The sequence below is a fragment of the Oncorhynchus mykiss genome, chromosome 9, assembly GCF_057628025.1.
Source record: "Oncorhynchus mykiss isolate SJ-2025 chromosome 9, ASM5762802v1, whole genome shotgun sequence".
NCBI classification, from domain to species: Eukaryota; Metazoa; Chordata; class Actinopteri; order Salmoniformes; family Salmonidae; genus Oncorhynchus; species Oncorhynchus mykiss.
In genome coordinates this window covers 20,294,711-20,320,768 of record NC_143030.1, presented here as the reverse complement: position 1 = coordinate 20,320,768, position 26,058 = coordinate 20,294,711, and the positions used below count along the sequence as shown (strand labels likewise).

Sequence of the window (26,058 nt, the reverse complement as noted above, 5' to 3'; positions counted from 1 at the left end):
GCAGGACACCAGGCGGACACTTGGAAAATGTAGTCTCTTATGGTCAATCTTCCAATGATATGCCTACAAATACGTCACAATGCTGCCGACATCTTGGGGAAACGGCAGAAGGTCTAAGCTTATTCCTGTCGCATTCACAGCCATATAAGGAGACATTAGAAAACAGAGCTTCAGAAATTCTGCTCATTTCCTGTTTAACGTATCATCTTGGTTTCGCCTGTAGAATGAGTTCTGGGGCACTTACAGACAAAATCTTTGCAGATTCTGAAACTTCAGAGTGTTTTCTTATATATATGCATAGTCGAGCATCTTTTCATGACAAAATATCGCGCTTAAAACGGGAACGTTTTTTATCCAAAAATGAAATAGCGCCCCTAGAGATGCAACTGGTTTTAATCCAAAATTCCCTGTCTTAGGTCAGTTAGGATCACCACTTTATTTTAAGAATGTGAAATGTCAGAATAATGGTGGAGATAATTATTTCTTTCATCACATTCCCAGCGGGTCAGACGTTTACATACAATTAATTAGTATTTGGTAGCATTGCCTTTAAATTGTTTAACTTGGGTCAAACGTTTCGGGTAGCCTTCCACAAGCTTCCCACAATAAATTGGGTGAATTTTGGCCCATTCTTCCTGACAGAGCTCGTGTAACTGAGTCAGGTTTGTAGGCCTCCACACACCTTTTCAGTTCTGTTCACACATTTTCTATGGGATTGAGGTCAGGGCTTTGTGATGGCCACTCCAATACCTTGACTTTGTTGTCCTTAAGCCATTTTACCACAACTTTGTAAGTATGCTTAGGGTCATTGTCCATTTGGAAGACCCATTTGCGACCAAGCTTTAACTTCCTGACTGATGTCTTGATGTTGCTTCAATATATCCATATAATTTTCCTTCCACATGTTGCCATCTATTTTGTGAATTCCAGCAGTCCCTCCTTCAGCAACGCACCCCCACAACATGATGCTGCCACCTTCACGGTTGGGATGGTGTTCTTCGGCTTGCAAGCCTCCCCCTTTTTCCTCCAATCACAACGATGGTCATTATGGCCAAACAGTTCTGAGGGGACATTTCTCCAAAAAGAGGACAGAGGAAATTTCTCCAAAATGTATGATCTTTGTCCCCATGTGCAGTTGCAAACCATAGTCTGGCTTTTTTATAGTGGTTTTTAGCAGTGGCGTCTTCCTTGCTGAGCGGCCTTTCAGGTTATGTCAATATAGAACTCGTTTTACTGTGGATGTAGATACTTTTGTACCTGTTTCCTATAGTATCTTCACAAGGTCCTTTGCTGTTGTTCTGGGATTGATTTGCACATTTCGCACCAAAGTACGTTCATCTCTAGGAGACAGAACGCATCTCCTTCCTGAGTGGTATGACTGCTGCGTGGTCCCATGGTGTTTATACTTGCATACTATTGTTTGTACAGATGAACATGGTACCTTCAGGCATTTGGAAATTGTTCCCAAGGATAAATCAGACTTGTGGAGGTCTCCAATTTATTTTTTGAGGTCTTGGCTGATTTCTTTAGATTTTCCCATGATGTCAAACAAAGAGGCACTGAGTTTGAAGGTAAGCCTTGAAATACATCCACAGGTACACCTCCAATTGACTCAAATTATGTCACTTAGCCCATCAGAAGCTTCTAAAGCCATGAAATAATTTTCTGGAATTTTCCAAGCTGTTTAAAGGCACAGTCAACTTAGCGTATGTAAACTTCTGACCCACTGGAATTGTGATACAGTGAAATAATCTGTCTGTAAACAATTGTTGGAAAAATGACTTGTATCATACACAAAGTAGATGTCCTAACCGACTTGTCAAAACTATAGTTTGTTAACAAGACATTTGTGGAGTGGTTTAAAAACAAATTTGAATGACTCCAACCTAAGTAGATTAAAACGTCCGACTTCAACTACTGTTCAAAAGTGTGGGGCCACTTAGAAAAGCTCTTGTTTTTGAAAGAAAAGCTATTTCTTTGTCCATTAAAATAACATCAAATTGATCAGCAATTCAGTGTAGACATTGTTAATGTTGTGAATGACTATTGTAGCTGGAAACGGCAGATTTTTTTAAATGGAATATCTACATAGCATACAGAGGCCCATTATCAGCAACCATCACTCCTGTGTTCCAATGGCATGTTGTGTTAGTTAATCCAAGTTTATAATTTTAAAAGGCTAATTGATCATTAGAAAACCCTTTTGCAATTATGTTAGTACAGCTGAAAACTGTTGTTCTGGTTAAAGAAGCAATAAACTGGCCTTATTTAGACTAGTTGAGTATCTGGAGCATCAGCATTTGTAGGTTCGATTACAGGCTCAAAATGGCCAGATACAAAGAACATTCTTCTGAAACTCGTCAGTCTATTCTTGTTCTGAGAAATGAAGGCTATTCTATGCGAGAAACTGCCAAGAAACTGAACATCTCGTACACCGCTGTGTACTGCTCCCTTCACAGAACAGCGCAAATTGGCTCTAACCCAAATAGAAAGAGGAGTTGGAGGCCCCGGTGCACAACTGAGCAGGAGTACAAGTACATTAGTGTCTAGTTTGAGAAACAGACACCTCACAAGTCCTCAACTGGCTGCTTCATTAAATAGTACCGGCAAAACACCAGTCTCAAAGTCAACAGTGAAGAGGGACTCCGGGATGCTGGCCTTCTAGGCAGAGTTACAAAGAAAAATCCATATCTCAGACTGGCCAATAAAATATTAAGATGGGCAAAAGAACACAGACACTGGACAGAAGAACTCTGCCTCGAAGGCCAGCATCCCGGGGTAGCCTCTTCACTGTTGACTTTGAGACTGGTGTATGCCTATATAGATATTCCATTAAATCTGCCGTTTCCAGCTACAATAGTAATTTACAACATTAACAATGTTTACACTGTATTTCTGATCAATTTGATGTTATTTTAATGGACAATAAATGTGTTTTTCTTTAAAGAACAAGGACATTTCTAAGTGACCCCAAACTTATGAACAGTAGTGTACAGTGTGTATATATATCATTTATAAGTTCAAAAATGGATGTAGCATCTACAGATTGCCTGAAAGGGGCAATCATAGGTGTTTAAGGTTGAGCATGTGTCCATTAGGCCTATGGAGTTTTTTTATCAGCATTAATTAGATCGAGAGATTAATTAGATTAATTAGATCGAGTGTAGCGAAATGCTTGTGCTTCTAGTTCCGACAATGCAGCAATATCTAACAAGTAATCTAACAATTCCACAACAACTACCTTATACACACAAATGTAAAGGGATGGAATAAGAATATATACATGTAAATATATGGATGAGCAATGACCGAGCGGCATAGACAAGATACAGTAGATGGTATAAAATACAGTATATACAGTGAGCACCATAATTCATTGGACAGTGACATTTTTTTGGTTCTGTACTCTAGCACTTTGAGTTTAAAAGGATTTAATGACAATGTTGAAGTGCAGACTGTCAGCTTTAATTTGAGGGTATTTTCATACATATCGGATAAACAGTTTAGAAATTATATAAGTTTTTGTACATAGCCCCCCCCCCCCCTATTTTCGGGCATCAAAACATTCATCATGTAGAATAATGTAATCATTGTTCATATTTGGTCGCATATCCTTTGCATGCAATGTCTGCTTTAAGTCTGCGATGCATCGACATCAGGCGCTGGGTATCTTCCCTGGTGATGCTCTGCCAGGCCTGTACCTCAGCCATCTTCAGTTCCTCGTTTCAGGGACTTATTAACCAGTCTCCTCTTAAGCATGTAAAATGCATGTTCAATTGGATTGTGATCCAGTGATTGACTCAGCCAGTCAAGGATTTTCCACTTTTTGGCCATCAAAAACCCCTTCGTTGCTCTAGCAGTATGTTAAGGGTCATTGTCTTGTTGCAAGATGAAGTGTCGTCCAATGAGATTGGAGGCATTTGGTTTTACCTGAGCAGATAAAATATTTCTGTAGACTTCAGAATTCATTGTTCTACTTCTGTCTGCAGTCACATCATCGATGACGACAAGTGAGCATGTTCCACTGGCAGCCATACAGGCACAAGCCAAAACACCCCCTCCACCATGTTTCACAGATGAGGTGATATGCTTTGGATCATGGGCATGTCTTTTTTTCCCTCCACACTTTCCTCTTTCCATCACTCTGGTACATGTAAATCTGTCTCATCTGTCCACAACACTTTTTTCCAGAATTCTTGGGGCTCTTTTAGGTGCTTTTTAGCAAACTGTAATCTGGCCTTTCTGTTCTTCGGGCTTATCAGTGGTTTGCATCTTGAAGTGTACCCTCTATAGTCCTGCTGGTGTAGTCTTCTACGAATGGTAGACGTATCTACACCCGCATCCAGGAAAGTGTTTTTGATCTGTTGGGCTGTTGTAGGGCGGTTTTCTTCACCATGGTGAGTATTCTCCGGTCATCCACTACAGTGGTCTTCCTCAGTCTACCGGGTCTTTTGACATAATTGAGTTCAGCGGTTGTTTTTTTCTTGTTAATGAGGTCCGGAAGTAAGACCTCCAACCTGCGAGCAAGTGTCTTAGCGACTATTTTAACATCAACTCCTAGCAAACTGATAGGTTTAAACCAATGGCAGTTTAATGTTTTTTTTCTTTCCTTTTTTAGAATCCTGCTAATTCCTGCAGTCTTCCAGGACTCTGGGATGATGTCTCTTTTGAACATATGTAACCGACTGCCTTGATTCGGTCTTATGTAGAAAAATGTGAATTTTAATATTTTACATTGGATAAAAGCAGGGACGCAGAGCTACAAAATGGTATATCATACACTGCATTTGAGAAACAATGGGAAAGTAATTCTGCATCGAAAGTTATTAAACTTGTAACCTCACTTTTGAGAAAATGGCTTTTGAATATTTTGATACCTACTGGAGAGCTCTTCTTTGTCTACACCAGTTCCACATCATTCACACCCTCTGAAGCTTTAGCCCCACCCATCTCTCTGGCCGATGAGTAGGGTTGACCCGAGCGTTCTGACCTCACAACGGCAGTCAAGCACTCAAGCTAACTGGCTAACATTGGCTAGCTTGCTAGCTACTTCCAGACACAAATTAGAGAACACCCCACTGGCCATTTTATTCGCCCTAGTAGAGATGGTTAAGCTGTTTTCATGATATCCAGAGTGTTGGTGACTAACTGTGCTGATGGCAACAATTTAATTACGCTTTTTTTTCCGACGTTTACCGACACCAGCCATATTCAATGGGTATTGAGCGTTCACTTCTACGTCCCAGACCACAGGAGCTACGACTCGGGAGGATGGAATTATAGGAGCATTCTGGACAGGAATCTATTGTGTTTCGTGAGTGATTGTTTTCTGTTGTGCACCAGCCAGAACTGTTTTCGGTCGTTCTCTTTGTTAGTTTTGTTATTTTCCGTGTTAGTGTTTGTACCACACGGGACTGTTTCGTTTTTCACTTTGTTATTTTGTAATGTTCAGTTTTTCATATTAAAATGGACACTTACCACGCTGCAAATTGGTCCGATATCTCTTACTCCTCATCAGAAGAAGACGACGAGCGTTACACTGGGAGCTTGCACAAAGTATTGAATGAAGAGGTGCAAATAATTCTGGCACACATACACTACCATTCAAAAGTTTGGGGTCACTTAGAAATGTCCTTGTTTTTGAAAGAAAAGCACATTTTCTTGTCCATTAAAATAATATCAAATTGATCAGAAATACAGTGTAGACATCGTTCATTTTGTAAATGACTATTGTAGCTGGAAACTTTCTTCTTCTTTAGACTTGAGTAACTGGAGCATCAAATCAAATTGTATTAGTCACATGTGCCGAATACAACCTTACAGTGAAATTATTACTTACGAGCCCCTAACCAACAATGCTTTAAAAATATAAATATGGATAAGAATAAGAAATAAAAGTAACAAGTAATTATTAAAGAGCAGCAATAAACTAACAATAGCGATACTATATTCAGACGGGTACCGGTACAGAGTCAGTGTACGGGGAAACTGGTTAGTTGAGTTAATAAACTCAGCAAAAAAAGAAACGTCCTCTCACTGTTAACTGCGTTTATTTGCAGAAAACGTAACGTGTAAATATTTGTATGAACATAACAAGATTCACAACTGTTCCCAGACATTTCTGGGGGTAATGGCCATAGCCCTCACCCTCCAATACAACTGTTCCCAGACATTTCTGGGGGGAATGGCCATAGCCCTCACCCTCCAATACAACTGTTCCCAGACATTTCTGGGGGGAATGGCCATAGCCCTCACCCTCCAATACAACAGGTCCCAGACCTGCTCAATGGGATTGAGATCCGGGCTCTTCGCTGGCTACGGCAGAACACTGGCATTCCTGTCTAGCAGGAAATCACGCACAGAACGAGCAGTGTGGCTGGTGGCATTGTCATGCTGGAGGGTCATGTTAGGATGAGCCTGTAGGAAGGGTACCACATGAGGGAGGAGGATGTCTTCCCTGTAACGCACAGCGTTCAGATTGCCTGCAATGACAACAAGCTCAGTCCGATGATGCTGTGACACACCACCCCAGACATTGACGGACCCTCCGCCTCCAAATCGATCCCGGTCCAGAGTCCAGGCCTCTGTGTAACGCTCATTCCTTCAACGATAAACGCAAATCCGACCATCACCCCTGGTGAGACTTTTTGCCAGTCCTGTCTGGTCCAGCGACGGTGGGTTTCTGCCCATAGGCGACATTGTTGCCAGTGATGTCTGGTGAGGACCTGCCTTACAACAGGCCTACAAGCCCTCAGTCCAGCCTCTCTCAGCCTATTGCGGACAGTCTGAGCACTGATGGTGGGATTGTGCATTCCTGGTGTAACTCGTGCAGTTGTTGTTGCCATCCTATACCTGTCCCGCAGGTGTGATGTTCGGATGTACCGATCCTGTGCAGGTGTTGTTACACGTGGTCTGCCACTGCGAGGACGATCAGCTGTCCGTCCTGTTTCCCTGTAGTGCTGTCTTAGGTGTGTCACAGTACGGACATTGCAATTTATTACACTGGCCACATCTGCAGTCCTCATGCCTCCTTGCAGCATACCTAAGGCACATTCACACAGATGAGCAGGGACCCTGGGCATCTTTCTTTTGGTGTTAATCAGTCAGTAAAAAGGCCTCTTTAGTGTCCTAAGTTTTCATAACTGTGACCTTAATTGCCTACCGTCTGTATGTTGTTAGTGTCTTAATGACCGTTCCACAGGTGCATGTTCATTAATTGTTTATGGTTCATTGAACAAGCATGGAAAACAGTGTTTAAACCCTTTACAATGAAGATCTGTGAAGTTATTTGGATTTTTACGAATTATCTTAGAAAGACAGAGTCCTGAAAAAATGATGTTTTTTTTGTTTGCTCAATGTCTGTACATGTAGAGTTATTAAAGGGACTATGTATAGATGATAACAACAGAGAGTAGCAGCGGTGTAAAAGAGGGGGAGAGGTAGGGGGAGGGCAATGCAAATAGTCTGGGTAGCCATTTGATTAGGTGTTCAGGAGTCTTATGGCTTGGGGGTAGACGCTGTTTAGAAGCCTCTTGGACCTAGACATGGCGTTCCGGTACCGCTTGCCGTGTGGTAGCAGAGAGAACACTCTATGACTAGGGTGGCTGGAGTCTTTGAACATTTTTAGGGCCTTCCTCTAACACCTCCTGGTATAGAGGAACTGGATGGCAGGAAGCTTGGCCCCATAGATATACTGGGCCATTCGCACTACCCTCTGTAGTGCCTTGCGGTCGGAGGCGAGCAGTTGCCATACCAGGCAGTGATGCAATCATGCTCTCAATGGTGCAGCTGTAGAACCTTTTGAGGATCTAAGGACCCATTCCAAATATTTTCAGTCTCCTGAGGGGGAATAGGTTTTGTCGTGCCCTCTTCAAGACTGTCTTGGTGTGCTTGGATCATGTTAGTTTGTTGGTGATGTTTAGACACCAAGGAACTTGAAGGTCTCAAATTGCTCCACTGCAGCACTGTCGATGATAATGGGGGTGTGCTCAATCCTCTTTTTCCTGTAGTCCACAATCATCTCCTTTCTCTTGATCACGTTGAGGGTTGTTGTCCTGGCACCACACGGCCAGGTCTCTGACCTCCTCCCTATAGGCTGTCTCGTCGTTGTCAGTGATCAGGCCTACCAATGTTGTGTCATCGGCAAACTTGATGATGGTGTTGGAGTCATGCCTGGCCGTGTAGTCATGAGTGAACAGGGAGTACAGGAGGGGACTGAGCAAGCACCCCTCAGGGGCCCCTGTGTTGAGAATCAGCATGGCGGATGTTTGTTATCTACCCTTACTACCTGGGGGTGGCCCATCAGGAAGTCCAGTATCCAGTTGCAGAGGGAGGTGTTTAGTTCCAGGGTCCTTAGCTTATTGATGAGCTTTGAAGGCACTATTGAATGCTGAGCTGTAGTCAATGAACAGCATTCTCACATAGGTGTTCCTTTTGTCCAAGTGGGAAAAGGCAGTGTGGAGTGCAATAGAGATTGCATCATCTGTGGATCTGTTGGGGCGGTGTGCAAATTCGATCATTAAAGGGTCATTAAAGATCCCATTGCACTTATCGTAAGAGTAGGGGTGTTAACCCCGGTGTCCTGGCTAAATTCCCTATCTGGCCCTCAAACCATCACGGTCACCTAATAATCCCCAGTTTACAATTGGCTCATTCATCCCCCTCTCCCCTGTAACTATTCCGCAGGTCATTGCTGCAAATGAGAATGTGTTCTCAGTCAACTTACCTGGTAAAATAACGGATAAATAAAAAATGGAGTGGGTCTAGGGTTTCTGGGATAATGGTGTTGATGTGAGCCATGACCAGCCTTTCAAAGCACTTCATGGCTACAGACGTGAGTGCTACAGGTTGGTAGTCATTTAGGCAGGTTACCTAAGTGTTATTGGGCACAGTCACTGTGGTGGTCTGCTTGAAACATGTTGGTATTATAGACTCGGACAGGGAGAGGTTGAAAATGTCAGTGAAGACACTTGGCAGTCGGTCAGTGCGTGCACGTCCTGGTTATTGGTTATTTCTTAATGTGTTTGAGCCAATCAGTTGTGTTGTGACAAGGTAGGGGTGGTGTTGTTGGTCCATGACAAGTCCTCGGGGATGTGGATGCAGAGGAACTCAGAATTCGTCACTCCCTCTACGGCAGTCCTGTTGATGTGGATTGGGCATGTTCTCTCCTCTGCTTCCTGAAGTCAAGTTTTGCTGATGTTGAAGGAGAGGTTGTGTTCATAATACCACAATGCAAGTTCACTTACCTCCTTCCTATAGGGAAGGGCTGATTCGTCGTTGTTGGTTATCAGGCCTTCAACCGTGGTGTGGTCAGCAAACTTGATGATGTTGTGCAAAGCCACACAGTCATGGGTGAACAAGGAGTACAGCAAAGGACTGAGGACACACCCCTAGGGTGCCCCTGTGTTGAGTCAGTGTGGAGTAGATGTTGTTGCCATTCAGTCTGGGGCCATTAAGTCAGATGGCTGCCATGGCTCCCAGGGGCCAAATCTGGGGTGGATACATATCTAAATCTTATTAGGGTACCTAGATCTAGCTCTGTGCTGTCTTTGTTGCGGTCATATCAAAATAGCACTGCTGCTCCCAACTTCAAAAGATAGGAGCACCACATACAATTTAGGAGCACCAGACATACGATTTTTAAATTGATTGATACAGCCTTTATTGGGCCTATATGAATTCTGTCCTTTTGAAGCACATGTTGTGCCTTGTAAATATATTTGTTTATTATAAAAGCTAAATGTTGATACAAAATTTCATTTAAATTAAAAATGAATTTGTAGCAATATTAGGTGTCTACATTGTGTAAAAGTTTCCAATTGAGATGTATTACATTGAAAGGTGCACACTGTCTCTTTAAGAATGTCAAGTTTGTGATGGAATACATGCATATCTTCATTTATTAATGTCATTGCTATGATCATTAATCTCCCGAAGAAGCTATCCCTTTAAAATTGGGGCACTTTAGAGACATGGCTGAAACGTCCCCCAGGGACCAAATTTGGGGTGGCGCCAGATATAAATATTTTCAAGGAACACAAACACACATCTCTTCCAAATGTGGTGCTTTTATCAAAAATGTATGCACGAACAATACATATCTTGTTGACAGTCTCAACAATTTCTGAACATGCATGAAATACATTTTAAGTTCAGACAATAAACAAACAAAAAAATCCCTAATGGATTCTGAATTTCCATCAGCAGTCATTCACATCACATTGAGTCAAGTGCAACTGCAGGAGTGGTACCTCCTGTAGTCCACCATCAGGGCAGCCAGGAGACAGACAGCAGAACTGACCCCCAGGACTGCAGCCACAGTGGGGTCTGTACTGACCCCTGGTACTGGAGAGGGAGGGGTAGGGTCAAAGGCCAGGCTTTGTCAGGTGTTCTGATGTAAGAGGCAATTACTGACACCTAGCAAGTCATTTACTATGGAGCAGCATTATATATAATCTGGCGACCTCTTCTTCCTTCTGTTGTGGAAAGAGTGTTTCTTATTTGACTCAGTGGTAGACTAGCCTGGTACCAGATATGTTTGTGTGTTTAGCCAACTCCCCTGCTGTGTTCATTGTCATGTCAAAACTGGTATTTCAGATCAAGGTGTACATCAAATGGCATGTACTGGATGTATGGGATGTAGTAATGCTGTAACAGGAAGCTGGCTGAAATGTGTCTCATGCTTAGAGTAGACCTCTAAACAATGTAGAAATACAGAACCATTGACTGTATGATTTTCATATTCTTCTCAGTGATAATTATCAGCTAACAATTTTAAAGTTTATTAGGAAGTTTAATTAACGTAACAAAAAGGAATTTGTTGCGGCAGACTTTGGTAGGTAGCGAGCTAGATAACTTGGTTTCCATTTTCCAAACTTTTTTTGTAATCCCCATGATTGGTCATCAACGATTCCTGGTCTTGGAACTCGTGTGCTCACCCAGAATGGCTTCTGGTAAACTGTTTACCACTAGTGGCAATACATATTGTTGCCACATGTTCGCCACAGAATCAAATAGAATCTTAAGAGAATTGTTTGCAAGAAAAAAACCTCTGGCGAACTGTTTGCCACTAGTGGCAATACATATTACCGTTGCCAAAGGTTTGCCGCAGATTCACTACTAGTGGCAATACATATTACCGTTGCCAAAGGTTTGCCGCAGATTCACTACTAGTGGCAATACATATTACCGTTGCCAAAGGTTTGCCGCAGATTCACTACTAGTGGCAAACATTTGCAAACTTCTGGCAACATTTTGTGTCACACTATTTAATTTTCCTAAAATTTTCCACAAGACTGCAGAAAGTTTGCCACAGGTTTGCCCCCAAAAAATACCTCTTATCTTCTCCTCTGTTTCCACCTGACCTCTTATCCTCTTCCTTACTGTTTCCACCTGACCTCTAAAACCCTTCTCCCCCATCAGTTTCCACCGGACCTCTTATCACCTTCTTCTCCACTGTTTCCACCTGACATATTATCATCTTCGCCTCTGTTTCCACCTGACCTATTATCATCATTTCTACTGTTTCCACCTGACCTATTATCATCATTTCTACTGTTTCCACCTGACCTCTTATCCTTTTCCCTACTGTTTCCACCCGGCCTCTTATCCTCTCCCTCACTGTTTCCACCTGACCTCTTATCACCTTCTCCTCTTCTGTTTCCACCGGACCTGTCATCATCCTCACTACTGTTTCCACCTGACCTTGTATCATCATCTACACTGTTTCCACCTGACCTCTTATTATATTCTCCACGGTTTCCACCTGGCCTCTTATCCTCTTCCTCACTGTTTCCACCTGACCTCTTATCCTTTTCCCTACTGTTTCCACCTGACCTCTTATCATCTTCTCCTCTTCTGTGTCCACCGGACCTGTCATCACACCTGTTTCCACCTGACCTTGTATCAACTTCTACACTGTTTCCACCTGACCTCTTATCCTTTTCCCTACTGTTTCCACCTGACCTCTTATCATCTTCTCCTCTTCTGTTTCCACCGGACCTGTCATCATCCTCACTACTGTTTCCACCTGACCTTTTATAATCTTCTCCACTGTTTCCACCTGACCTCTTATCCTTTTCTTCATTGTTTCCACCTGACCTCTTATCACCTTCTCCTCTTCTGTGTCCACCGGACCTGTCATCATCCTCACTACTATTTCCACCTGACCCTGTATCATCTTCTCCTCTGTTTCCACCTGGCCTCTTATCATATTCTTCACTGTTTCCACCAGACCTAGTATCATCCTCACAACTGTTTCCACCTGACCTCCGATCCTCTTCCTTACTTTTTTCACCTGACATCTTATCATCTTTTCCTCTGTTTCCACCTGACCTCTTCTCACCTTCTCCTCTTCTGTTTCCACTGGACCTGTTATCATCCTCTCTACTGTTTCCACCTGACCTCTGATCCTCTTCCTTTCTGTTTCCACCTGACTTCTTATCATCTTCCCCACTGTTTCCACCTGACCTCTTACCATCTTCTCCACTGTTTCCACTTGACCTCTTATCCTTTTCCCAACTGTTTCCACCTGGCCTCTTATCCTCTTCCTCACTGTTTCCACCTGACCTCTTATCACCTTCTCCTCTTCTGTGTCCACCGGACCTGTCATCACACCTGTTTCCACCTGACCTTGTACCAACTTCTACACTGTTTCCACCTGACCTCTGATCCTCTTCCTTACTGTTTCCACCTGACCTCTTATCACCTACTCTGTTACCACCTGACTTCTTATCATCTTCCTCACTGTTTCCACCTGACCTCTTATCATCTTCTTCACTGTTTCCACCTGACCTCTGATCCTCTTCCTCACTGTTTCCACCTGACCTCTTATCACCTACTCTGTTACCACCTGGCCTCTTATCCTCTTCCTCACTGTTTCCACCTGACCTCTTATCACCTTCTCCTTTTCTGTGTCCACCGGACCTGTCATCATCCTCACTACTGTTTCCACCTGACCTTGTACCATCTTCTATACTGTTTCCACCTGACCTCTCATCATCTTCTTCACTGTTTCCACCAGACCTATTATCATCCTCACAACTGTTTCCACCGGACCTCTGATCCGCTTCCTTATTTTTTTCACCTGACATCTTATAATCTTTTTCTTCATTTTCACCTGACCTCTTATCACCCTCTCCATTGTTTCCACCTGACCTCTTATCCTCTTCCGTACTTTTTTCACCTGACGTTTTATCATCTTCTCTCTTTGCACCTGACCTCTCCTTCCCTCCATCTCCATTTTCTCCATCTGTACTTTTGCCCCCTTCTCCTTTCTTTTCATCTGCTTCAATTTCATATTCTCCAATTTTTCTCCATGGTACAATTGTTGTTATGCACGAGCAAATATAATTTACAATCCTTTCAAGTTTTGGTCTCTTTTCAGCTGCATCCTTTTCATTTCCACTTCTCTTTGACCATGAGCTCCCCTCCTCGTCGTCTCCTCTGTTTCCACCTGACAATTTCTTCTCCCCCTCTTTTTCTTTCTTTCCACATACACTCTTTCCATCTTCCTCTCTGTTTCCACCTGACCTCTTATCCTCTTCTTGTCTGTATCCACCTGCAATACGTGTCACAGTTTTACAGTAATTGATACTACAGAACTAGAACTAAAAATGATGTAGTATTTAGGGCTACAGATGTAAATAGATCACGAAGAATGGGAAGACAACAATAAGAAAATAATTGAAGAATATTGATATTTTAGGTTGTATGACAAGAGGAGTAAAACATATCAAAAAGGTAATATTTGATAACTTACATGTCCTATAAATAAGCAGATAAGCACTTTGTGACCTAAAGTGAGAAAAAAAATCATATTGGGCATTTTTATATGATTTAAGATCATAACTTTGGCAAGTATATGTAATTTTATGGACACACACACAAAATGATGAAAAGGGGTGCATTTTACCTTAAGTTTGGTTCCAATGCGATCTATATGGAAGAGGGGGCAGGGCGGGGGAGAAAGAGAGTGTGCAGCTGCATTACATATTGAGTGTTGCATTTGTGTTGGTGAATATATTCAACATTAAAATATATTCCATTTTTTTCTCATCACACCTGAATTTGGATACATTTGAGTAAATTAACTTTAATAGTTTCATTCCAAAACGCATATATCCATTTTCAGAAATGTTTGTAAATGAGCTTTTATTATTTATAGAAATTAAGAGTGAGATTGGCATGTTCTTTCACTATCTAATCATGGCATGGGTTTCTTTAAAATCTGTCACTTGATGGTTTTTCTTTTTCTTTCAGAGAGACAAATAATCATCTTTTTTTTTTGCAAAATACTATACATCCAACTCCCACTCAGAGAAATAAGTAGAACTGCTAGGTTTTACACAGTCAAATGTAACTAATACCTACATTTTTGTAAAGAAATGTAGAAATAGTAAAATAATTAAATCAGTATGTTAAACATTTACATTTGTAAATGTATCCATAGTGACTTACAGTAAGTGCATTAATCTTAAGATAGCTAGGTAAGACAACAACATATCACAGACAAATATACAAAAATATGAGAACAGTAATATTTTACACACACATGAAGGTACCCCTAAGCAATCATTTCTGATGAAAAAACACAAATGTGAAAAATTGGTGGGTATAGCTTTTTGGAAATAAACTCTTCAGTTATACCTTTGTCTAGTTCATTTCATACCCAAACAAAATGGCACTATAAAATGAAGTCCAATTACAATAACAATGTAATAACTCTTCCTTACTGAGCCGGAGTCTGGTCAAGCTGTAAAACTCTCGACTCCAGAGCACATACTATATGCCCCCCCCCGCACACACACACACTTCTGTTTACAGTAGGCCTATGCCCACCCCCTATTGTCCATCTACCAGTATACTTTCCCTGCTGTATTTTTAAATCCCCCTTACCAGGCTTACGTTGCTGTCATTAAACAAATACCACTTCTGATCCTCATAGGACCTGATTGTAGCAGTGTAATGTCCACTTCTTAGACTTCCTTCATGGTCCACAATTGCATAGAGTTCATATGCCCCATTCTGTTCAGAGCAATCAGACAATAAAAAATATATTCCATGAACTACAGATGAAAATATAACATTTTATGTAGGAGAGAATAAAAATAATAAAAATATTGCAGAAACCTTTCAGGAGTACTCCAACTGGGTAGCTGAAGTTCAAACATTTTGGTCTTGAGGTAAGAATGCTAGCCACAGTTCAAGAGATCTATCTAATATAGAAGTGATTGTAGGTCTAACACTTACCAAGGCTTACCTCCATGATACAATCTGTGATAAACAACCTATCAAATAAAGACAGTTTTGTAGTTACCTCTGTCTGTAATTTGTGAGGAACGTCCACAGAGCAGTTGATTTTGACATATGTCATCCTATGGTAGTCAAACTCAAACCTCTTGAGTAGCAGAGTCAGAATCTCTGGGTGATGTACCATCTTACATGCCTGGTGGAACAAAACCCACTCTCAGTCATTATTATTACAGTCTCTAAATAAAGATACAGTGACATTCGAACCATCAATGTGCTTTGAAAAGCCTGTGACACCCTTCCAGAGACTTGTGATACAATCAGTGATTTTAAAAGACAACTTTAAAGATATTACTCACAGTTGTTGCTTCCACTTCTTCATTGCATTTAGCACAGTACAGCTTGTCCCCAGTGATAGTTGATTTCTCAAAAAACTCCTCAAAACCGTCATTCTGAAAACACATACAAACACATTAGTAAATATTGTCTCTTGCACCTCCTGACATATTTTCACATTTGCCTTGTTTCCAAACACTGAGCTGCTACAGGTAACTGCAAAAATAATGGAAACACTTTAGTAAATGCGGGATAGCCTACGAAGTATATTGTAAGCAGTTGCTTCCACATAGGTGTGGTTCCCGAGTTAATTAAGAAATTCAAATCCCTATTATGCTGAGGGACATGTATAAAAATGCTAGGTAGGCCATTAGTCTGGCCATTACTTGGCTACCATGGCTGTGCCACCATAGAATAACAATGCCCCCATCCACGGGGCACTAGTGGTCAATTAATGGTTGGATGAGCATGATTGCTATGTAAACCATATGCCATGGCTGTCTCAGTTACCAGTTCTCAACCTAATTGAACACTTATGGGAGATTCTACAGCGACACCCGAGACACCGTTTTATAACACCATCAACAAATCACCAAATTATGGAATTCTTGTGAGAAAAAAAAAATGGTGTTGCATCCCTCCAATAGAGTTCCAGACACTTGTAGAATCTATGCCAAGGTGCATTGAAGCTATTCTGGCTCGTGGTGGCCCAACACCTGATTAAGACACTTCCTTTATTTTGGCAGTTACCTATGTTATATATTTTCCATACCACACTGTAGCTTTGACCAGGGCCTAAGGTTACGTCCATGGAGAGGGGCAGAACCCAAAATGGACCAGGTTCAATATTGGAAATATGACTATTTGCACAGGAGATAGTGTGCGACAATTGTCCTTCGAAGATCTAAAGATAAACATATAATATTCTTATAATGTAAACATTTACATAATTTAATGTTCCCCTTAAAGGTTTTGTACAATATAATCTCAGTAATGCAGTACCTTAGACACATTATTCTTGACCGCGTTTAAAATCTTCTCAAAAAACTCAGCAGCGTCACGTTGCTCATATACTGGGGGAAGAACACAATGATAGATCATGTGATATTCTACAAATAGAACAGCGCTTCACTACTCCAGTAATGATATCATTGGAGTTGTACAATGATGACACCACGACCATTGCAATTGCTCAACCTGTTGTGGATAAAATGCTGTTTTTTTCTCAGCAGCTCAGCTTACCGGTTTGAATGTCCAATGTCCAAGAAATGTCCTTTGTGTCAGCTTCTTTTTCTTTTAATTTTTGAAACAGCCTTTTAAGCTTGTGATCAATGGTCTCTTGTTCTTGACCAGTAGGAAACACTTCACTGTGGGGAGACAATTGAGATATGTTACTGACTAATTGTACTATTTTTATTACCATTTATTTAAGATGCATTCATATCAAAGTATAACAAGTCAGGTTCTGACATTTTCATGGGGAGAAAATATCCTTTGTGCACGAGTGAGCCTAGATCCAAACCTTTCAACAGCCTCTCTGAAGTCCTTGGTCATGAAGAACACCTGCAGCACACTGTTCAAATAACAGGTTGCCCCTTGATTAATCAAACCATGGGGATGGTAGCCTAAATCAAGGACATCAATTAGTCTCATATAAAGCCGAAGGGCTTTTGTGGGATATTGACTTGTTTGTGTTCACAAATTTAACACATTTACTTACAAACATGTTCAATTAATGATTGCCAGGTATTAGCCAGATTTTCCTAAGACTCCTCACACCACATATATTTTCAGGAAAATTAAATCTAGGCTATACCAAAGTGTTCTGTTCACAACTTTTAAAATATGGATATTTGCTATACAGTCTTGTCTTGCGTGACTGTACTTTAGAAAAGTGGAAATATTTTGAGAATAAAGTGGAAATATTTTGAGAATAAAGTGGTGTCATGTATATGCAGTGAGGAGAGTTAAATAACAATGATGCAAGGCAAATTAACAAAAGAGGAGATGCGTACTGAACATGTAAACAAACCAATACTGAGGCTACTGAGGGCTAAAGGTAATCAAGGTGATGATAAAGTCCAGGTGTGCTTAATGATGGGGAGCAGGTGTGCTTAATGATGGGGAGTAGGTGTGCTTAATGATGGGGAGTAGGTGTGCTTAATGATGGGGAGTGGGTGTGCTTAATGATGGGGTGTGGGTGTGCTTAATGATGGGGAGTGGGTGTGCTTAATGATGGGGAGTGGGTGTGCTTAATGACGGGGAGTGGGTGTGCGTAATGTGGGGGGGCAGGTGTGTGTAATATTGGTAGAATATTAGTAGAACAGCAATGTTGAAGGCTGGAGAGAGGGAGCAGGAGTAGACGTGACAAGTGGCAATGTTCCGGGAATAAATGAACAATTTGATTGAGAATAAAGTCACAGTTATATTTAAAGATTAAAGTATGGAATTTGGTTAATTGCATGTCTCCTTGGCTCCCTGTCGCTTTGCACGCCACTGTTGAAATGCTTGAGGTAGCTGACTGGTGAAACTATACTTTATAATTGTCTTTAATGACAAGGAAATCCTTGCTATTTTACTACATGATCTGTGCCACAGATTATTTTCAGGAGGAACAGTGGTTACATACATAGTTCGAGACAAGTTGGTAATGTGTGTCAAATAAAATAAAATGTTATTGGTCACATACACATGGTTAGCAGATGTTAATGCGAGTGTAGAGAATAGCTTGTGCTTCTAGTTCCGACAGTGCAGTAATATCTAACAAGTAATCTAACAATTTTCTGTGTGCAGGTGTGTGTGTGTGTGGGGGGGGGGGGGGGGGGGGGTAAAAGTAGAGGCAAACCAAACAAATGGCCATCAATCTAATGATCTGATAAACTAGTTCAAACAGGCGTCACTGCGCACTCACCCTTATCAATCTAATGATCTAACAACTCGCACACACACACACCAAGTTTTCCCCTGGCAATTTCAACTATGGGCATGCAGTACACTCTTCTAATGGCCTTAGTGCATTATGAGCTCAAACTAAAAACTTTCTTGGCACTGTCGCTGAATGAGAGGAGAACTGGGGTTGAGTCCCAGTCAGTCCGCCCTCCAAATTCTGCTGCGTAGCCTAAGCGAACACCTTAAAATGGCAACTATTAATGACCTTATCCGTGGTGCTTTACAAACGGTAGTATTTCCCCCATATGGCAACTATCCTTCTAACGACTATATGCTAGTAGGCTATGTAAGAATTCTCAAAAAACAAATTATCTTGGGATCCTGGAGACTATGAGTGTGTATGTGTCCCATGTCAAGCTGCTCTCCAAATTCGCTACAACACTGCAATTTTGCAGCCCATTATAAACCTGTATCGCCCACTAGATTGAATACCTTAATTGAATATCTTAACCTATAGGCTAATGGTATGGTACAGTGGGCAAGTGAAAGTAAATTATAAGCCTATCCAACGGCTGCGGGAGGGATGAAAAATTAAGCAGGAATTTTATGCAAATGTATGTGGGATGAGAGACAACTCCTGCTGTGCAAAGCAGCTAATCTGAGGAGCTGTTTGAATACATTCATGTTTAATTTATATTATTTTAATTCAACTTTATTTAACCAGGTAGACTAGTTGAGAACAAGTTCTCATTTACAACTGCGACCTGGCCAAGATAAAGCAAAGCAGTACGACACGAACAACAGACTTACACATATAATAAACAAACATACAGTAAATAAAACGATATAAAAAGTATATGTGCAGCCAATAAATAGGCCATAGTGGCAAAATATTTACAATTTAGCAATTAAACACTGGAGTGATAGATGTGCAGAAAATGAGTGTGCAAGTAGAGATACTGGGGTGCAAAGGAGCAAAAAATAAAAATTTAAATAAAATAACAGTATGGGGATGAGGTAGTTGGATGGGTTATTTACAGATGGGCTATGTACAGGTGCAGTGATCTGTGAGCTGCTCAGACAGCTGGTGCTCTATCACTCCAGTTCGTTCCAGTCATTGGCAGCAGAGAACTGGAAGGAAAGGCGGCCAAAGTAGGAATTGGCTTTGGGGGTGACCAGTGAAATATACCTGCTGGAGCACGTGCTATGTGTGGGTGCTGCTATAGTGACCAGTGAGCTGAGATAAGGCGGGGCTTTACCAAGCAAAGACATATAGATGACCTGGAGCCAGTGGGTTTGACAACGAATATGTAGCGAGGGCCAGCCAATGAGAGCATACAGGTCGCAGTGGTGGGTAGTATATGGGGCTTTGGTGACGAAACGGATGGCACTGTGATAGACTGCATCCAATTTGCTGAGTAGAGTGTTGGAGGCTATTTTGCAAATGACATCACCGAAGTCAAGGATCGGTAGGATAGTAAGTTTTACGAGGGTACAGTGGGGCAAACAAGTATTTAGTCAGCCACCAATTGTGCAAGTTCTCCCACTTCATCATAGGTACACTTCAACTATGACAGACAAAATGAGAAAAAAAAATCCTGAAAACCACATTGTAGGATTTTTTATGAATTTATTTGCAAATTATGGTGGAAAATAAGTATTTGGTCAATAACAAAAGTTTATCTCAAGTTTATCCTTTATTGGCAATGACAGAGGTCAAACGTTTTCTGTAAGTCTTCACAAGGTTTTCACACACTGTTGCTGGTATTTTGGCCCATTCCTCCATGCAGATCTCCTCTAGAGCAGTGATGTTTTGGGGCTGTTGTTGGGAAACACGGACTTTCAACTCCCTCCAAAGATTTTCTATGGGGTTGAGATCTGGAGACTGGCTAGGCCACTCCAGGACCTTGAAATGCTTCTTACAAAGCCACTCCTTCGTTGCCCGGGGGAGTGTGTTTGGGATCATTGTCATGCTGAAAGACCCAGCCACGTTTCATCTTCAATGCCCTTGCTGATGGAAGGAGGTTTTCACTCAAAATCTCACGATACATAGCCCCATTCATTCTTTCCTTTACACAGATCGGTCTCTTTGCAGAAAAACAGCCCCAAAGCATGATGTTTCCACCCCCATGCTTCACAGTAGGTATGGTACTCTTTGGATGCAACTCAGCATGCTTTGTCCTCCAAACACGACGAGTTAAGTTATAGTTATATTTTGGTTTCATCTGACCATATGACGTTCTCCCAATCTTCTTCTGGGATTTTTGCTCACCGTTCTTGTGATAATTTTGACCCCACGGGGTGAGATCTTGCGTGGAGCCCCAGATCGAGGGAGATTATCAGTGGTCTTGTATGTCTTCCATTTCCTAATAATTGCTCCCACAGTTGATTTCTTCAAACCAAGCTGCTTACCTATTGCATATTCAGCCTTCCCAGCCTGGTGCAGGTCTACAATTTTGTTTCTGGTGTCCTTTGACAGCTCTTTGGTCTTGGCCATAGTGGAGTTTGAAATGTGACTGTTTGAGGTTGTGGACAGGTGTCTTTTATACTGATAACAAGTTCAAACAGGTGCCATTAATACAGGTAACAAGTGGAGGACAGAGGAGCCTCTTAAAGAAGAAGTTACAGGTCTGTGAGAGCCAGAAATCTTGCTTGTTTGTAGGTGACCAAATACTTATTTTCCACCATATTTTGCTAATTAAATTCATAAAAAATCCTACAATGTGATTTTCTGGATTTTCTTTCTCATTTTTATAGTTGAAGTGTACCTATTATGAAAATTACAGGCCTCTCTCATCTTTTTAAGTGGGTGAACTTGCACAATTGGTGGCTGACTAAATACTTTTTTGCCCCACTGTATGTTTGGCAGCATGAGTGAAGGATGCTTTGTTGAGAAATAGGAAGCCAATTCTAGATTAATTTTGGATTGGAGATGCTTAATGTGAGTCTGGAAGGAAAGTTTACGGTTTAACCAGACACCTAGGTATTTGTAGTTGTCCACATATTCTAAGTCAGAACCGTCCAGAGTAGTGATGCTGGACGGGCGGGCAGGTGTGGGCAGCGATCGGTTGAAGAGCATGCATTTAGTTTTACTTGCATTAAAGAGCAGTTGGAGGCCACGGAAGGAGAGTTGTATGGCATTGAAGCTCGTCTGGAGGTTAGTTAACACAGTGTCCAAAGAAGGGCCAGAAGTATACAGAATGGTGTCGCCTGCATAGAGGTGGATCAGAGAAACACCAGCAGCAAGAGCGACATCATTGATGTATACAGAGAAAATTTGGCCCGAGAATTGAATCCTGTGGCATCCCCATAGAGACTGCCAGAGGTCTGGACAACAGTCCCTCCGATTTGACACACTGAACTCTGTCTGAGAAGTAGTTGGTGAACCAGGCGAGGCAATCATTTGAGAAAACAAGGCTTTTGAGTCTGCCGATAAGAATGTGGTGATTGACAGAGTTGAAAGCCTTGACCAGGTCGATGAATAAAGCTGCACAGTATTGTCTCCTATTGATGGCGGTTATGATATTGTTTAGGACCTTGAGTGTGGCTGAGATGCACCCATGACCAGCTCGGAAACCAGATTGCATAGTGGAGAAGGTACGGTGGGATTCTAAATGGTCAGTGATCTGTTTGTTAACTTGGCTTTCGAAGACCTTAGAAAGGCAGGGTAGGATAGATATAGGTCTGTAGCAGTTTGGGTCTAGAGTGTCTCCCCCTTTGAAGAGGGGGATGACCATGGCAACTTTCCAATCTTTGGGAATCTTAGACGATACAAAAAAAGAGGTTGAACAGGCTAGTAATAGGGGTTGCAACAATTGCGGCGGATAATTTTAGAAAGAGAGTGTCCAGATTGTCTAGCCTGGCTGATTTGTAGGGATCCAGATTTCGCAACTCTTTAAGAACGTCAGCTATCTGAATTTGGGTGAAGGAGAAATGGGGAGGCTTGGGCAAGTTGCTCTGGGGGGTGCAGGGCTGTTGACCGGGGTAAGGGTAGCCAGGTGGAAAGCATGGCCAGCCGTAAATGTTTTTATTTATAGTGGATTTATCAGTGGTGACAGTGTTTCCTAGCCTCAGTGCAGTGGGGAATTCGCTTTTTCTTGAAATAATCATTGATCTATATATACACACAGTAGGCCTATTGGATAAATTATGATAGGCTATTCAAGCAATAAGGCTGTTCTTATGCACAATGAAACGCAGAGTGCTTGGATACAGGCCTTAGCCGTGGTATATTGGCCATATAACACAACCCCTGAGGTGCCTTATTGATATTATAAACTGGTTACCAATGTAATTAGAGCAGTAAAAATACATGTTTTGTCAGTCATATGCGTGATGTAAGGTCTGATATACCACAGCTGTCAGTGTGGTATCAGCATCCAGTGCTTGAACCACCCAGTTTATAAAAATAAATAATCACTGATCTGACATGACTGGGTTGGTAGCCTAGCAGAATATCTCCTTTCACTATCCATCAATAGATGATGTCTTCAAGGATGCGAGGAATTAAGGATGCATAGGTTATCCAAAAACAGGGATATTGTCTCTCTTATAGGCTATTTGTGTCAGCTATACTAACTTAGGCTATCATTTGCTCACCTTAGAGGCTAGATCTGTTAGGTTATAATAATGGACCGTAAAATTGCGGTCTCAGACGGGGCTTTGCATAGCAACGGGGCAGGCTAAAGTCCATGACCAGGGTTTACGGGCAGCCGATGTGCCCGACACGGACGCGCTATCCTTCTCCACACCAATCCGTGACTTACATTCACAACATAATAAGCATAGACGTATGAGGTTACTTCCTTGTAAGTGTACATAGACATGCCATTACGCACACATTTGTAAGTTAACCTTTTGTTTTAACATATAGGCTGCTGGCCTAGCTGTTACTCTAAAATACTATGCAAGGTTTATTTTATTTTTATTTATTTTACCTTTATTTAACCAGGCAAGTCAGTTAAGAACAAATTCTTATTTTCAATGACGGCCTGGGAACAGTGGGTTAACTGCCTGTTCAGGGGCAGAACGACAGATTTGTACCTTGTCAGCTCGGGGGTTTGAACTCACAACCTTCCGGTTACTAGTCCAACGCTCTAACCACTAGGCTACCCTGCCGCCCCTAAGGTGTTGGCATGCGCAGGATATTGAGGATAACATTGTAGCGAATTCGAAGGACACAAAACGAATCTATATTCGCAGTCTAACAACGCACCATGGTGGTTAGAATGGTGTGTATGCACGTACGAATGTAAGTCGCTTTGGATAAAAACGTCTGCTAAAAATTGCATATATTAGTGCAGTGACGCCTGTTTGAACGTGTGTGCAGTGGTGGAAAAAGTACCCACCTGTCATACTTGGGAAAGTCACCCAGTAAAATCATACTTGAGCAAAAGTCTACAAGTATTTGGTTTTAATATACTTAAGCATATAAAGTATAAATAATTTCAAATTCCTTACGTTAAGCAAACCATGTTCTTGTTTTTTAAATTTACGGATAGCCAGGGGCACACTAACACTCAGACATAATTTACAAACGATGCATGTGTTTAGTGAGTCCACCAATCAGAGGCAGTAGTGATGACCAGGGATATTCTCTTGATAAATGTGTGAATTAGACAATTGTCAGTTCCTGCTAAGCATTTAAAATGTAACGAGTACTTTTGGGTGCCAGGGAAAACGTATGGAGTAAAAAGTACATTTTCTTTAGGAATGTAGTGAAGTAAAAGTTGTCAAAAAATATAAATTGTACAGGAAAGTACAGATACCCCCCAAAAACGACTTATGTAGTACTTTCCAGTATTTTTACTTAAGTACTTTACACCACTGCGAGTGTGATACACCTACCAAAGGACACGGATTTGGATGAAATACCTCATCCATGTCTGCGTGGTTCTCCTTCTGAAAAGACCCAAGCTGTGGCACAAACTCTTCCAGGTCTTAATAAACATAATAATATGGTTATTATGAGCTAAAAGAGAAAGAAATTCCTTGTTACTAAAGCAAATTCTAAAGTATAGTTTCACCAGTCTTCTCTACCTCAGGCATTTCAACAGTGGCGCGCACAGCAACAGGGGGCCAGGGAGACATGCAATTAATAACCAAATCCCACACTTTAATCTTGAAATATGACGGTAACTTTATTTTTAAAATGTTGACTTTATTCTCAACATGTTGTCTTTAATCTCGAAAATAATTGTTTTGTTGAATCTCGAAATATTGCTACTTTATTCTCGAAATATTGCAACTATTCTCGAAATAATGGCACTTTATTCTCGAAATAATGTAACTTTTTTAAAGTACATGCAGCAAGTACATGCAACAAATATAAATGTATCGAAGTACCACCAGCAATCGCTGTTTATTTTTTGTTATCTTCACTTGGCACTAATACTCTTAGGTACAAACTATTTCGGCTATTTATATTAATCTAGGACGTTTTCGGTGGTCACAGAGACTGATTAACGTCTTCATTCTATGTTTAGCATAGATTTTCTGCGTGTAAAGTGACGCAGGAGGACAGAAGGTGATCTAACGAGGCACAGCTGTTCTACGAGTGGTCTAAGGCAGGCGTTGATTTCAAGTGGTTTTGGGAAACGGCTCGGAAATGTAAAGATTCTCTTACGTTCTAATGATGAATTTAGCCTTAAGATGCTTTTGGGAAATCGGGCGTTGGTGTGTCGTATTTAAAGCAGCAGAATTCAGACTAATGTGTGAATCAACGGATTTTGCTGTGTGTGCGATGTGTTACGGTACCTGTGTCTGTTGTGCATATGGAATCCATGGCATCATAAATCCCTCACTATAAAGTATGTGAAGGAGAGAAATATATTTATATAAAAATGGTCATTTAAATTGTAGACTGGTAGGGTTGGCAAATTAAAATATACATTTCTAGTAAGTAAATACAACGTTTTTAGATCTAGGCTAATGCATCGAGCTGAACGCTTCCTAAACAGTGCAACAAAAAATATTAATGAGTTAATCGCCTAACAATATAGACATATCTTGCAGTGGAAAATTGAACACTGAAAGTGAATAATCATAGGCTAAAATATTTTACTATAATGGGTTGCATCCTTAATACAGTTTATTCAAAGCTTACCGTTTTGTTGAGCAGCTTTCAGTAGAGTGTACATGTATACGAACAGACACTTGACTGCAGAGCTGATAAATCTCTCCAAAACTTCACTTTCGATTTAAATAGGCCTAACCCACAAAATAGACACATCTTCAAAATAGACAGAAAGCTGAGTTTAGAAAACCTTGTGAGGTAGACTATTCCGTATGTTGTGTTAGCCTATGCCTCTTAAATTTAGGGTTGACGCACAACATCCTGTAAAATAAAGGGAATGCAAAGAAAGACGTTTTAGAGTTAAAACAGCATATCAAAGTCATTAAAGAACATTGAAAACATATCTAACTACAACATAGTAAAATTACAGAACATTCATTATGTTTTGTTTAACCAAATGAGATGGCCAATAACAGAGAGATCTGTACTCTATCTTGATTTTGCAAATGTTGCCATTGGCTACACTGGTGTCATAAGGGGGATGGCACCCATGAGGCCATCAGGAAGGT

General features: G+C 41.2%; 1 protein-coding gene across 1 annotated transcript; it reads right to left on the bottom strand.

Annotated features, from left to right (window-relative positions):
• Window positions 1–11,273: 11,273 nt before the first annotated feature.
• Window positions 11,274–25,271, bottom strand: LOC118966167 (uncharacterized). The gene is made up of 11 exons (XM_090183718.1): window positions 25,231–25,271; window positions 17,108–17,210; window positions 16,828–16,952; window positions 16,588–16,658; window positions 16,358–16,489; window positions 15,609–15,701; window positions 15,317–15,445; window positions 14,896–15,024; window positions 13,913–13,935; window positions 13,760–13,794; window positions 11,274–13,558 (listed from the first exon to the last, which is right to left on the bottom strand). Exons 1-11 carry the CDS (start codon window positions 25,256–25,258, stop codon window positions 11,418–11,420), a joined length of 3,009 nt encoding a protein of 1,002 aa, XP_090039844.1. The 5' UTR covers window positions 25,259–25,271; the 3' UTR covers window positions 11,274–11,417.
• Between the last annotated feature and the right edge of the window lie 787 nt (window positions 25,272–26,058).